Here is a 15,233-nt window from a genome sequence, read left to right on the forward strand (position 1 = left end):
AAAGAACTGTTCAGTTCTGCACACATATATTGTATCTAGGATACAATACATATTTAGGATACTACAACATATTTAACATATATAGGACTGCTTGCCATCTAGGGGAGGGGGTGGAGGGAGGGAGGGGAAAATCGGAACAGAAGTGAGTGCAAGGGTAATTTTTTACCCTGGCATGGGTTCTGTCAATAAAAAGTTATTATAAAATAAATTAAAAAAAAAAAAAAGATGGACACCAAAGGTGAAGGTGGGATGTTCAAGGAAGACTAGCACATCTGGTGTGAGGATTTGCCAGGCCTTTTTCAGAGTTGTTTATCTACCTTTATAGAGGATGTCCAAATGTCTATTTATTGGCTGATTAGTTGGCCCAAGGAGTGGTGGGTCTTATAAAATGGAAGGTCTCTTAAGTGTTGGGAAAGGAAGGAAGTGGAAAGATGGAGGAAAGGTAGAGAAAAGCAGTAGTAAGGCCTAGTGGGGGAAAAGAAAGGAAGAGGGGAGGAAAAGAACATGGTTTTTAAAATAAATAAAATTTTAAAGGATTGGATTGACTTAACTACCACTCACTGACTGTGGGCACTTGGGTGAATCATTTCAGCTGGGTTTTGGAGAAATGATTATCAGGCTCTTGGCACAGCCGGCTCTGTCCCCTTAGTGTTCCTTTTCCCCAGGCCAGGCAGGCTGGAGGAGCAAGGATGGAAACGGAGCATGAGTGTTGGGAGGGCACAGGGCCGAAGGCTGCAACAAGAGGTCTGCGCGTCCTCGGTTGCTCCAGAGCACTAGCACATTGCGCGTGGGCCCCGGCTGGAAAACACCACCGAGAGCCAGGAGGCGGCCAGGGACAAAGAAGGGGAGGGAGGAGGGCCAGAAGAAGGCCAGGACAAAGAAGGGGAGCGAGGGAGGGAAGGGCTCTTCCAGTCCAGGGAGCGTCCCACGCGTCCCTTCCTCAGCGCCCAGCCGGGCAGTTGCCCTTGGACACGGGACGCACAACATTCCCGGACGCGCTGCGCTCCTCGAAGCTCGGGCCCAGCCCAGCCCCAGCTGCGTGTTCTCGGCCCGCGAGCTCGCGCTCCGCCCGCAGCCCTAGCCCTTGCGCACCCACCCACCCTCCACGCTCCTCCCGAGGCGGCCCCGCGCCGCAGCGGCAGCTCGCCGGGACCATGGCCAGCTCCGGGCACGACAGGAGCCCGTCCAGGCAGGAAGACGCCCAGCAGAGCAGCGCGGGCAGCAGCAAAAGCAGCGTCGTGAGCGGCTCCTCCAGCAGCCAAAGCACAACGGACGCCAGCAGCCAGACGTCCGAGGAGGAGTTCTACACGCAGAGAAGTACCCGCCCCTCCGCCCCTTGGGGTGCAGGGGCCCTGGGGCTCACTCGCAGGCCGCGCGCCGCCTCGTCCCCGTCTCCCTTTTTACTCCTACGTCCAGAGGCACTTGGGCGACCGGGCTCTAAACCCGCTTCTGTCCCTGGCCGTGTGCCCAGCAAACTGCCACCCATCTGCAGGCCTGTCCCTCCTGTTCACAGAAAGGCTCCGATTTAGGCAATCCCTAATGTCTCCCTTTCAGATCAGGACGTTATTACCGTCTGGGTTTCGTTTTTCACCCATCTGTGCCTCTGACTCTTGTGTGCTAAATCCCTCTATCAATGCAGATCAGTAAATATTCAACAAAGTACAGAAACTTGGAGCTATCTTGGGGCACTGAAAGGTTAAAGGGCTTGCCCAAAGTCACACAATCAGCGTGGGTCAAAGGTGAACCCAAGTGGTCTTATCTGTATCCACTATAATCCTCTTGTCTCTTCCTATTATTTGTGTTGGCGGTTTATTATTTTCTAGTTCATCTCTGGGGAAGCACTTACCATCTGGAGGAATCAGAGAAGGACCCATGAAGTTAGAAGTTCTGGTTCTGAAGTTAGAAGATCTGAAATTGTTGGGCCCTTTACTATCTATGTAATGTGGGCAAATTACTTAATTTCTCCGGACATCATTTTTACTGTATATAAGATGAAAAGTGAACCAGATAATCTCTAAGATTTTTTTCTTTACTAGTTTCAAACGTCTCATTTTATGAAACTGTTCAAAAGAAGCTTTCCATTTCCGTTGTAGGATAGGAAGGGTTTGAGGGGGTGAGGATCTTATTTTAAATATTTGTCATCTTTCCAAAGAAGTTAGGAAGATTCGTTTCCCTGAAATCCAGGTTAGCATCAGATACTTTTCATAACTGTGTGACTCTGGGCAAAGCTTATTCAAAGTGGGATTGTGGGGAGAGGGGGCCCCACAGAATTTAAAATTCATTTCATTCCACAGGTAGTAGCATTTCCAAGATACTTGATTTATTTAAGAAAGAATCAACATCTTCCTTCCAAGATTTGATTAGGTAAGAAAACAAACAACATAAGCCCGAATTTCATTTTTAGCTGGATAGTAAAATTCAGGGTATGGGTAAGTACAGTGATTGTCATTTAAAATTTTTATTTAGCAAATTATGTAGTGAGCACACATGAAGAAGTTCAAAGAATAAGATATATTCTTGCCCTTCTAATATCTTACAATCTAGCTGGGGTAAAAAATGATTATAACACAGAGAAGTACATCTAAATCACATAAACAATTTAGGTAGTACATGGCATGGCAATTTAAAGAAAACAGATTACTTCTGGTTGGTGATCAAGGGGTCTATGAAACAAGATACCAGAATGCTTGAGGAGATATTCATATGTCTAGTGAAGTCCTTGAGATGGGGGAAAGAGAAAGCCTGAGTCAGGTACTGAACTTGAAAAAAGAGGACAAGTGATAGAGAGCAGTGATAGAGAGCAATGGTTCTCAGGACCCATTTGCACATTTAAAAAATTGTTAGAGATCTCTCCAAAGAGCTTTGTTTATGTGGATTTATCTGTTGGTTTTTACTACATTAGAAATTAGAATATTTAAATATTATGAAAATAGTTTTTACCTGTTGGACCTCCCAAAAAGGCAGTTCCAAGATCTCTGAACTACTCTTTGAGAATTGCTACTATAGTGAGATGCTCTGAACTTCAAGGAAGAGGAAGTTGCAGAGTGCTGACAGCAGAAGGAAGGTGTAAAAGTGGCACTGGGAAACAAGTTGTATGCCCACTTTTAATCCGAGCCTGGTGTCTCAGTATGGATAGCAAGAAGGGATAATCTTCAATGAAGAGGATGGCTGGAAATTCTGTATCTTCTGCTAAGTGAAATGAGCAGAACCAGGATCATTATATATCTCAACAATGATACTGTTTGAGGATGTATTCTGATGGAAGTGGATCTCTTCGATAAAAAGAGCTAATTCAGTTTCAATTGATCAAAGATGGGCAGAAGCAGCTACACCCAAAGAAAGAACACTGGGAGATGAATATAAACTGCTTGCATTTTTGTTTTTCTTCCCGGATTATTTATACCTTCTGAATTCAATTCTCCCTGTGCAACAAGAGAACTGTTTGGTTCTGCACACATATATTGTATCTAGGATATACTGTAACCTATTCAACATGTAAAGGACTGCTTGCCATCTGGGGGAGGGGGTGGAGGGAGGGAGGGGAAAAATCGGAACAGAAGTGAATGCAAGGAATAATGCTGTAAAAAATTACCCTGGCATGGGTTCTATCAATAAAAAGTTATTTTAAAAAATTCTGTATCTTCTGGGGAGAGCAAGGATTCCTTGAGATCCAGAAAATAGAAATAATGGAAGGGAAAAAAATTCAGAATAAATAATATGGATATGTTAGAGGGCATAGGGAAAGAGAAAGTCAAAGAAGGACCTGAACTTGGGAAGGTGAGATGGCTAGGAGGCATGGAAAGAGATTTTCAGCTCAGGAGATGGCAACTTGGAAGAATCTCTTCATCTAGAATCCTGATATAACCAAGGGAAGGATCTTAGGGGGAGGGGAAGGGAGAGGCAGACTAATGCTTCCCTAGCTTCTCCATCTATACACCAGAGAGCTGATGATAAAGTAAATTTTGGGTCACCACATGCCCAATCATTGGTCTTCAGAACCAATCTAAACTCACATTTGGCATCAGCTCCTAACCCAGAGGGAAAAAGGATAAGGTAGTTAACCTCAAGGCTTCTGCTGGTTTTATGTATCAATGGGCTTCCCTTTACCTCCAATGTACTAGTCAAAACCAAGGTTCCATGATTTGTGCGTCTCATTTTTCTCTTCAATGTTAATGATTTCTGAAAGCCTTTCCCTCCCAGAATGATTCTTTTGAGAAGGCAAAATAGGCCACTGAATGGGTGTTGCTTCAGACCTGGGAAAGACCATAACTTTAAAAAGCCAAAGTCTTCCACTAGATTCATCAGTTGTCCTGCTCTATAGCTTGCTACTGTTCTCTGATGACTCTAGAGAAGGGAGTAAGGCTGATGATACACAATGGCACAACTCTGCCTCACTTAAATCCAACTCACTTGCAAGTCAAGACCTTCTGATGTCAATCTTCGAGAACAAAAGACCACTACCACCACCACCACCAGGTTTCTAGCTGGGAAGTAAGAAAATCTGGAATATCTGTGAGCCTTGGACAAATTTTAATCTGAAGACTTTAAGCCCTGACTATGACATATTTTCCCCACCCCACCATGCATATTCATAAAAAATAATATCTATCTTGTGTCTCCCTGTATCTTCAACTCAATTCAATTTGACAAATTTTTGTTAAGTGCTTTCTAAGTACAAAACATTTTGTATTTCAAGCACCTACCTGCCTGATGTAGTTATAATTGTGGCTCTGGAGGTGAACTGATCTGTATTTGCTTTGGGCAAAGGGCCTCACCATAGGCATTCTCCTCCATAAGCATTTTTGGGGCAAAATAATATTTTTTGAATGGGGGGGGAATTTTTTGCTACAGATGATAGAGAAAAAATAGAAAGTAGTAGAGGGCAGGAAGGCCAAAAAGATAATTGAAGAAGTGAAGAAGAATATGAGAAGTTGCTGAAAAGGAAAACATTGATTTGCAATCCAAATGCAGAAATAAAGCTAGTCATTCATAAATTATGAGGATGTGGTTATGAAGAGGAAGCAATAAGAGATAGAAGGAATCAAGTAAATGTCTGACCAATGGATGCTCATTTCCAGGAAGAGGCTGTGAATTAATCACTGGTGATTTCAACCCACCAAATTATTTAAGAATCATGCAGGAGAAAAAAAAAATCATTTTTACAACTTGCTCATTAACAAGAAGGTACAAAATTGTTAGTCTGAAAAAATCTGATTTGGTATTATTTTTTAATTGACCCCTATGCTGAATCCTGAGTTTCTAATATTTCATTTAACCTTTTAGTTGTTTGTTTGTTTCTTCACATTTTCTTATTCATTTTTTATTTATTTTTAATTTATGGAAATAACAGGATTTAAAGCGAAAAGGAAACTTGAGGCTTCATCTAATCCAACACCTTCATTTTTTAAAGAAAAGGAAGTATCACCCAGTACTTGAATGAATATTCATCTCATTTCTATAAAAAAAGTAGAGACTCTTTCATTCATCCTTTTTGTATCTCCAAGGCCTAATACAATATCTGACACATAGTGGATGCTTAATATTGTATGCACTTTTTGTTGTTGACACACATCTCTTCCTTCATATGCCATTAATTCAAATCACTTCATTATTATTGTTGCTTCCTCTGGATTTTTTCAGGCTAAAATGTGCCATCCCCCTCCCAGAAGGAAGCATGTTTTTTTTAAAACATTGAAAAACTAATATGATCAATTTTCTGCCATACAGTCCACAGAATTTCATAGTAGTTAAGGACCTTAGTAATCATTTAGTGTAACCTATAGCTCTTAGCAGTTCCTCTGCTACTTATGTGATAAATGAAGGAACCCACTAATTCCAGCTCATTCAATTTTTGGATAATTCTTAATTATTGGGAAATTGAAGCCTAACTCTGCTTCTTTATAGTTCTTGCCTCTAGGGTAATTCCCTCTTCCCAGCTAGCTTTTCAAATGCCTAAAGATTATTATCATGTCCCCCAAAGATTTATCTTCTTTACCTGAGAGTAGAGAATATTTCATTCTGGATATTTGTATTCCTAGAAGCCAATACAAAACCTGGAAGTTAGTAGGTGTTTAATATATGCTTATTGATAAACATGTCAAGTTCCTTCAACCAATCATCAGATGGCATGAACTAAGATCTCCCACCATCCTGTTCACCTTTTTGATGTTTTCTAGCCTGGCAATATCTTTCCTCAAATACCATGTTGCACACAGAATACAAAACTCCAGAGTGGTCTGATGGGACTTCCACATCTCCTTCTTATTGTAGACTCCTAAGGCAGTCTAACATTATGTTAGTTTTTTTTTTTTGATAGCTATCACCTTACATTAAGTTAACAATCCAGATTTAGAATCAGGCATCATATATGAATGCTTCTATTATGATAGACAGGTAAGGAAGGAAAATATTAATTTTTTTCTTACAACTTGTAAGATAATCAATGCTACCATTTCTACATCCAAGTATTATTTGGGTATTAAACAGTCTTCCTATTTATATGATGCTTATGTAAATGTGAGTTTCTCAAGGAATGGCTCTTAGATGATACTTTCGTAGCAGTAGAAAGAATACCTTTTTGATGGTGTGCTATAAAGGACCTGAATTCTAATTTCATCTCTGATGCTTACTATCTATGCGACTTTGGGTAAATCGTTAACTTTCATTAATAAATGTCATCTTTTGTCTGAACTTCAGGGAAGAACCTGTTACAACAGCTCCAAAAAAAGGGATTGATGTAGCAATACAGACAGAGAAGAGTTATCTTCAGAGTCAGTATAATAAAAGTGGTAAGTGACTGGATTTCTTAGAGTATTCATTCCTACCAGTAGAAGGAACTGTACCCTTTCTGATTTAATGGTATAGTGGAAAGGGCAATGATTTGGGAGTCAAAGGATTGGGGTTCAAATCCCATCTTTGATGCTTATTGAACATGTGTCCACTTAACCTCCCTGGGCCTCAGTTACTTCATTTGTAAAATATGATGATAAAACAAGCTAAGTGGGTGAGTCCATTCCAGCATTAGCTCTGTCATCCAATGTGCTCCAATGTCGTCTCCAAACATAATAGATATGAAGTAGACAGATGTCATATGATTGACTGATATATAAAACCCTTTTTTTGCTCTTATATTGTATCTAGACTATGAAGATATTTTTTAACAAAAAATTTCAGAGGTCAAGAAGAAGAACGGAGTTCTTCATTCTGGGAAAAATAATTTATTTAGCTCTAGCCTCGAGTTGTCCTGAAACTCTTTCCAGATTTATTCATTTCTGAAGCAGTCAGACACAGGAGGAAAGTATGCTGATTTCTATAAGGAAAAGTCTGATCTGAAAGATTGATCACTCTCAGAATGATCTGGATGGGATGTGGTAGAAAATGTTGAACAACCAGCTTTCAAAAAAGTACCCATCACAAGTTTAATTTTCATTACTAACATTGCCTCCATCACTTTCTTAAGCCAATATAATGAGCAAAATGGTAAATTAAGTTCTTATTTATAGCCTTTGCCTGATTGTAGATTTCACCATTGCTATCCAAAAAGATTACATCAATCACAATCAGTATAATGGCATGCAGGGGCAGCTAGGTGGTGCAGTGGATAGAGCACCAGTCCTGAAGTCAGGAGGACCTGAGTTCAAATGTGATCTCAGACACTTAACACATCCTGGCTGTGTGACCCTGGGTGAATCACTTAACCCCAATTGCCTCAGCAAAAAAAAAAAAAAAAATTCTATATATCTATATATCGGCATGCCTAGTTTTCCACATTGGCAGCATTTGTTATTCTGAATAGAGAAGAATATACTGCTCCATTTCAAAGAGATCTGATCATAGAGCCTCCCCAAGACAATGAGTTCTTTTGTGTAATCATCTCACCTGGTTTAACAGAGGTCTCATGGCTAGAGGAGCCCTACTCTTTGATCTTTTCTTTTCTTGCTGATGAGCACAACTTTTCATTTTAAGTCATTATGTGAATTATAGTCTGATATCCCTTTTAACTTCTATCATGTCTCTGGGTTATGAGACAATATCCCATTTATATCACGCTGGGGACCCCACTAAGAAAATTACAAACAAGCTGAACTGAAGTGAGGTTATTCCTTCTATCCTCTCCCCACCCCAATGCCCTTGATTGCCCTATAAACTAACTGAAAACACTGAAAGGGGGCTGAGCAGTCAGAAGAATTATGGTCTCTTAACCACCATGTGAAAGAATGGTCTAAGTCATTAATAATAAGAGAAGTGCACATCTAAATAACATTGAGCTTTCCCTGTGCACTCAGGAAATCGGCAAAAATAACAAAAGATGAGAATACCCAATGGGGAGTAGATTATGGAAAGATGGGCACACTGGCACACTGCTGGTGGACTCAGAATTATTCTACATTCTATTAGGGAAAGTAGTTTGGAATTTTACAAAGAAAGGTATGAAAAAATTCATATCCTTTGAACCACTGTTAGACATATCATAAGGAAGTCAATGACAAAAGAAAGGCTCTCCCTTACACCAAACTATAACATTTCTTTTTATAGTATCAAGGAATTAGAAACAAAGTAGATAACCATCAATTGGAGAGTTGTTATTTTATGGCAAGTTTTATTTTTTTTCTTTTTCTTTTTTTTAAATTTTTATTTAATAATTACTTTATATTGACAGAATCCATGCCAGGGTAATTTTTTTTTACAACATTATCCCTTGCACTCGTTTCTGTTCTGATTTTTTTCCCCTCCCTCCCTCCATCCCCTCCCCTAGATGGCAAGCAGTCCTTTATATGTTGGATATGTTGTAGTATATCCTAGATACAATATATGTTTGCAGAACCGAACAGTTCTCTTGTTGCATAGAGAGAATTGGATTCAGAAGGTATAAATAACCCGGGAAGGAAAACAAAAGTGCAGATAGTTCACATTCGTTTCCCAGTGTTCGTTCTTTGGGTGTAGCTGCTTTTGTCCGTCATTTATCAATTGAAACTCAGGTCTCTTTGTCAAAGAAATCCACTTCCATCAAAATATGTCCTCATACAATATCGTTGTCGAAGTGTATAATGATCTCCTGGTTCTGCTCATTTCACTTAGCATCAGTTCATGTAAGTCTCGCCAGTCCTCTCTGTATTCATCCTGTGGTCATTTCTTACAGAACAATAATATTCCATGACATTCATATACCACAATTTACCCAGCCATTCTCCAATTGATGGGCATCCATTCATTTTCCAGTTTCTAGCCACTACAAATAGGGCTGCCACAAACATTTTGGCACATACAGGTCCCTTTCCCTTTTTTAGTATTTCTTTGGGATATAAGCCCAATAGAAACACTGCTGGATCAAAGGGTATGCACAGTTTGAGAATTTTGGGGGCATAATTCCAGATTGTTCTCCAGAATGGTTGGATTCGTTCACAACTCCACCAACAATGCATTAGTGTCCCAGTTTATGGCAAGTTTTATTACATGAATGTAATGGAATATTATTGATCTGTAAGAAATTACAAATATGATAAAACATGGGAAGACATATGAATTGATGTAACGTAAGCAGAACCAAAAAACAAAAATAAATACTACAGTAATGGTAACTGGAAAGAACAAAAAAACAGCTACAATTGAATGCTGAAAAATTATAATAATCAAGCTTTCGTGTAAGGAAGAGCTATATAAAGTCACTTTTTCCTGCTATTTTGCAGAGGTGAGGGACTATGGCTTTTAACACTACATATAGTGTCAGACTTTTAAAATACATTTTTTAGTTTTTGCTAGAATAGTTTTTTTCCCTTTTATTTGTTATAAAGGATACCTCTCTGGGAGGCACTGAGGAAGATATATTGAGAAATGAAGATTAATATAAAAATTAAAGATATCAATAGAAATTAATTTTAAAGGACAAGGTGAAGATAACCTTTGCTCTCCTTGCTACTGTCAATGAAATTGTTATACTTCTTACCAAATCATATAGTCAAAGGATTCTACAGTTGAAAGATTCTTTGGCTGCATTTTCAGCCAGGTAACACTCATTAATCTTGGGCATCCCCCAAGGCTCTGTCCTTGGTCCTCTATATTATTTTGCTTGGTGTTCTCATTGCCCCCCGCCCAAATTCAATTATCATCTCTATTAATGATTCTCAGATCTGCTTTTCTACTAACATTCCTCCTAATCTGTAGATTTACATCTCTGTCTACTGGACATCTGGAACTAGATATCCCAGAGACATCTTAAACTTAGTCTGTCCAAAATTGAACTTATTGTCTTCCCCCACCCAAGTCTTCTCTTCTTTTAAATTTCGCATTACTGTTGAGGATGTCACCCTCTTCCCAGTCACCCCGGGTTGCGATCTAAGAGTCATCCTGCACTACTCACTCTCTCTCATCACATCCCCTCATATCCCGTGTCTTGCTATTTTAACTTCATAACTTCTCTTATATATACAGCCTTACTATCCTCTGGCATAGATACCATCCTACTGCTGGCCCATATCAGATCATACCTGGACTATTGCAATAGTTTGTTGCTCAGTCTCTCTACTGGAACCAGTCTCCCCCTCTCCATTCCAATCCATCTTCGACTTAGTTATCAAATAGATATTCCTAACGTTCAAATCTGACCAGATAACACCCTATCCCCTTTCAATAACCACCAGTGGCTCTCTAGCTCTTCCAAGATCAAATATAAAATCCTCTGTTTGGCTTGATCCCTTCCTTCCTTTCTAGTCTTCTAGTATCTTGTTCCCCTCCATATACTTCTTTTTTCATATGAGATTCAATGCAGTGACTCTGGTCTTCTTTCAGTTCTTTCCATAAGACCCTTCACCTTCTGATTCTCAGCACTTCCACTGTCTCATTCCTGGAATGCTCTCCCTCTTGACTTCCTGGGTCTCCTTAACATCTTAGCTACAATCCTACATTTTACAAGTAGTCTTTTTGGTTTCTCCTTAACACTAGGGCTGACCCTCTGAGATTATCTCCAATTTATCTTGGATATAGCTTCTTTGTACATAGTTGTTCAGACTGTGAGTCCATAACAGCACACTGGATAATTTTTCTTCTTTCTTTGTATATCTATGTGTACAGTACCTGATTTTTAATCATTGAAAGACCCCTCAATAACGGAAATCTCCCTGACTATTAAAGCAGCCCTTTCCATTGGTCAGCTCTAATTCTTTCATTTGTACAAATTCTAGATTCTAGTAATGCTTCTTAATTTGAAACTAGCCTTTTTTTTTTCCTTTTTCCTTTTTCTTTTTCTTGGCTATCTCTGAGTTATTTTCTACTACTCTTCTGGATCTTTTACTGATTAAGTTTTTTGGCTATGTTTCCTCTTTCAAGTCATTTGTATAAGATAATTACTTTTTTTTTTTTTACCCTTTCTTACATGATTTTGCTTTTTTGGATCAAATCATGCTCAACTCTACCCCAATCTTTCTTTCAAACTACCCAATTACTAATGACAATCTTAGACATATGATTTACTTTTCCACATATAAAACAGTTTGTCCTGATTGAGTTTCTTGTAGTCTTTGATGTTTACTTATACTTCTCTTGGATCTTGTATGTCAATTTTCTATTAAGTTCAGGCCTTTTTGCGATAAAATCCTAAAAGTCTGGTAATTCCCTGAATATCTTGTTTTGTTATTGTTATACAAGGTTATGCTTAACTTTGTTGGATATGATATTTTCTGTCACAACCCCAGTTCTTTATATATCATGTTCCAAAACCCCTGGTCTCTTAATGTAGCTGCTGCTAGATCTTGTGTGATTCTAATTGTGGCTCTGCTATATTTGAATTGAAGTTTTTTGTTATTTCACATAAATATTTTCTCCTTGACCTTAGGGTTTCAGAATTATGATGTTCCTGTTGGTTTTCCTTGTAGGCTCTCTTTCAGGTGGTGTGACCAGTGAAATTTTTTGTCTGTTTCTACTTTCCCCTCTTGTTATAACATTTTAGAACCTGACTCTAGGGACATTTTTCTTTATTTTTCATATTATTATATCAAGTTTTTTTGTTATTGATTATAACTTTTAAGTAACTCAGTTATTCTTATGTTTTCTCTCTTTGATCTGTTCTCCAGATCACTTGCTTTTCTTATGAAATGTCTCATATTCTCTTATATTTTCTCATTCTTTATATTTTGTTTTATCATCTTTTGGTCTTTTATAACTTCTATCTTCCCTTTGCCCAATTCTAATTTTCAAGGAGTTGTTTTCTTCCTTAAGATTCTGGATCTTTTTTTTTCCAAGTAGATTGAACATGTGCAATTCTTCTAAATATATTTCTACATTTATCATACTGCATAAGAAAAATCAGCTCAAAAGGAGGAAATATGGTAAAGAAAAAAAAAACAAGCAGCAAATAATAAGAACAACAACAATAAAGGTGAAAATCACGTGCTGTGATCCACATTCATTCTCCATAGTTCTTTGGATGAGGATGGCTCTTTCCATCACCAGTTAATTGAAATTGCCCTGACTCACCTCACTGTTAAAAGGAGCCAAGTCCATCATAGTTGATCATCACTTAATCTTGTTGTCACTATGGTACAATGTTCTCTTGGTTCTGCTCACTTCACTCAGCATCAGTTCATATAAGTCTTTCAAGGTTTTTCTAAAATCAGCCTGCTCATCATTTCTTATAGAACAATAATATTCATATACCATAACTTATTCAATTATTCCCCAATTGATAAGCAATCACTTGATTTTCAATTAATTGCCACTAAAAAAAAGTATATTTTTGCACATATGGGTCTTTCTTCCTTTTTTTATGATTTCTTTGGAAATCAAAGACTCGGTGAAGATACTACAGAATCAAAGAATAAGCACAGTTTGATAGCCCTTTGGGCATAGAGGAGGAATATAGTTCTGCCCCAACTCTTCTATTTTTAACTGTTCTACATCTAGCCTGAAATGCTATTTGGTTTTGTTTGTGGGGGAAATCTGGAGAGCTTGGACCTATTTTACCATTTTCCCAGGAATCCTCTCCATTTAAAAGAATCTTGAAGAAAAGTGTCATATTGTGTTAAAACGTCATTTTGGCTTCCAGAACAATAATCCCTAACAATAATCATTTAATCATCTATTTCAATTAGCCAATTCCTTCCTTGTCCATTCCCCTCATATATTTTCCTACAAGGAAAAGTCCAGAAAGAACTCTGAGGCCAGAGAAAACAATATTTCTTAATATTTTCTATTGTACTAAGAAGGAAGTTTTGAATAGGCTTCCACATAATTATATATATATATGGTTTTCCTGGTTCTGCCTTCTTTATTACATCAGTTCATATATATCTTTTCCCTCCTGAATCTCCAAATTTTTTTTATTCCTGAGTTCTTATGGCCCAATAATGTTGTGCTAATCAATTTACAATGATTCTCCTTTTCAATGCCTATGCTAACCACCCAGAATTTCAGTTCTCAGTCAATTATTTACTATCCCATTGTATGTCATAGTTGCAGTAGAAGACCCCACGCAGCCAAAGAAAAAGACAAGGTTTAAAAATTTAAAGAGTGCTCTACAAAAGATTGCCACAGTTCGTGAGTAATTCTCCCCCCTCTCCTTTTTTTTGTCTTGGCTTTAGGGAATGAAAGGGAGATGGGTAAGCTTAGAAGGGTAACCTGAGATCAGATAATGGAGGGTCTTTCAGGAATATCAGGCTAAAGAGTTTGGGCTTTATTTGTTGGAAGAAAAAATGAAAGAATTTGGAGCAAAGAAGTGATACAATCTGAGCTTGTGCTTTGAGATGATGAATTTGGTTGGGCATATGGGTTTGGTTTGCCAAGAAGAGAGATGAGGGATGGCCGTGGAGGCTGCTTAAAAGGTTTTTGCAATAACTGGAATAACAACCTCAAATAGTAATGGCAGGGAAAATGGAAAAGGGAGCACCAATTCAAGAAAGATCTCACTGGATGGTGGGGAAGTGGAGGCAGCAAGTGCAGTTCGCTCTTTTGAGGAGTTTGACAAGGAAGGAAAAAGAGGAAAATATAGTGTGAAAAAAACAATGATAACATATTCAAGAAAAGAATTTTTGTTTCATTTTTAGAACTGGAGAGAGTGGTTTATATCTTATGGGAAGGAACCTTTAAAAAAATTTTTTCTGACAGCATTTGCAGTTTTATTATAGAAAACGACAGGGTAAGGAAAGTCCCATCCCAATGCAGGTCTTAGGGAGTTGCTCAGACCTCTGACCTGTCTGTGTTCATCTAGAGGAGTCTTCTTGAATCTAAGATTGGCTCTCTCTCTCTCTCTCTCTCTACCAGACTAGACTGCCTTTCAAAAAAGAAACACAAAAAGGGGCAAGGATGAATATTCAAAACTGAAAGAGGCCATTGATCATGAAATGTTCTAAAGGAGGTGGAAGTAGATGGAATCAAGAATATAAGTAGAGGAATAGCCCTGGAAGTACAAATGTTTGTTTGTTTATTTTTCATGGAGGCAACAGGAAAGGAGAAGATGAATAAAGATGTTTGGGGATGTACATGTTTGGGGATGAAAAATGGAAATTGAGAGGGCTTTATAATTGCTGGTTGTTGTCCTTTGTTCTCAAAGAGGACCAAAACAACATGACTGTGTTACAGTTAAGGCAGCTATGGTGATCAGACCAATATGAGTTTAGACAGCAGGGGTCCTCAAACTACAGCCTGTGGGCCAGATGTGGCAGCTGAGGACGTTTATTCCCTCACCCAGGGCTATGAAGTTTCTTTATTTAAAGGCCCACAAAACAAAGTTTTTGTTTTTACTATAGTCCGGCCCTCCAACAGTCTGAGGGACAGTGAACTGGCCTCCTATTTAAAAAGTTTGCAGACCCCTGGTAGAGTTTACCACAGGAGAGGTACAGATAGTCCATGTGAACATATGAAGGGGGGGGTCTTTAAATCTGCATATCTCATTTTTCTTTTAAGCTACTTTTATTCTATTTTGCTCATAGAGCATAGTATCTTCTTTAACTTTCTAATAAAGTAAGAGGTAACGTCACACTTTGGGAAACTCAAAAAGGGGGAAAAGTTAGGTTAGGAACAGATACTGCAGGAACAACAAAAATGAGTCAGTTCAAGTTAAATGAAAGAACTGTTGAGTAGCAGTGAAGGCCCCACTTAGATCAGGTTGTACAGATTTGCCAGTGAAGGAGGCAACACAGTCAGTTATGTTCTGGAGCATCTCTTGGCATTCTGAGACCAGAATCAGAGAAAATGGACAGGGGGGCTTGGCTGAGGTCATGTGTCGGCAAGGCAAGTAGGACAGG

The 15,233-nt window shown here is 38.6% G+C and overlaps 1 protein-coding gene across 1 annotated transcript in view; it reads left to right on the forward strand.

The window, feature by feature from the left end:
* Positions 1-924: 924 nt before the first annotated feature.
* ERICH6 (glutamate rich 6) overlaps positions 925-15,233 on the forward strand; it is a 41,450-nt gene continuing 27,141 nt past the window's right edge. The window contains exons 1-4 of the mRNA XM_051983266.1: positions 925-1,317; positions 2,295-2,364; positions 6,697-6,788; positions 13,444-13,527. Of these exons, the coding sequence (XP_051839226.1) occupies positions 1,155-1,317; positions 2,295-2,364; positions 6,697-6,788; positions 13,444-13,527 (409 nt within the window). The 5' untranslated portion in view covers positions 925-1,154. The remainder of the gene's footprint in view (positions 1,318-2,294; positions 2,365-6,696; positions 6,789-13,443; positions 13,528-15,233) is intronic.

Source organism: Antechinus flavipes, chromosome 3, assembly GCF_016432865.1.
Source record: "Antechinus flavipes isolate AdamAnt ecotype Samford, QLD, Australia chromosome 3, AdamAnt_v2, whole genome shotgun sequence".
Taxonomy (NCBI): domain Eukaryota; kingdom Metazoa; phylum Chordata; class Mammalia; order Dasyuromorphia; family Dasyuridae; genus Antechinus; species Antechinus flavipes.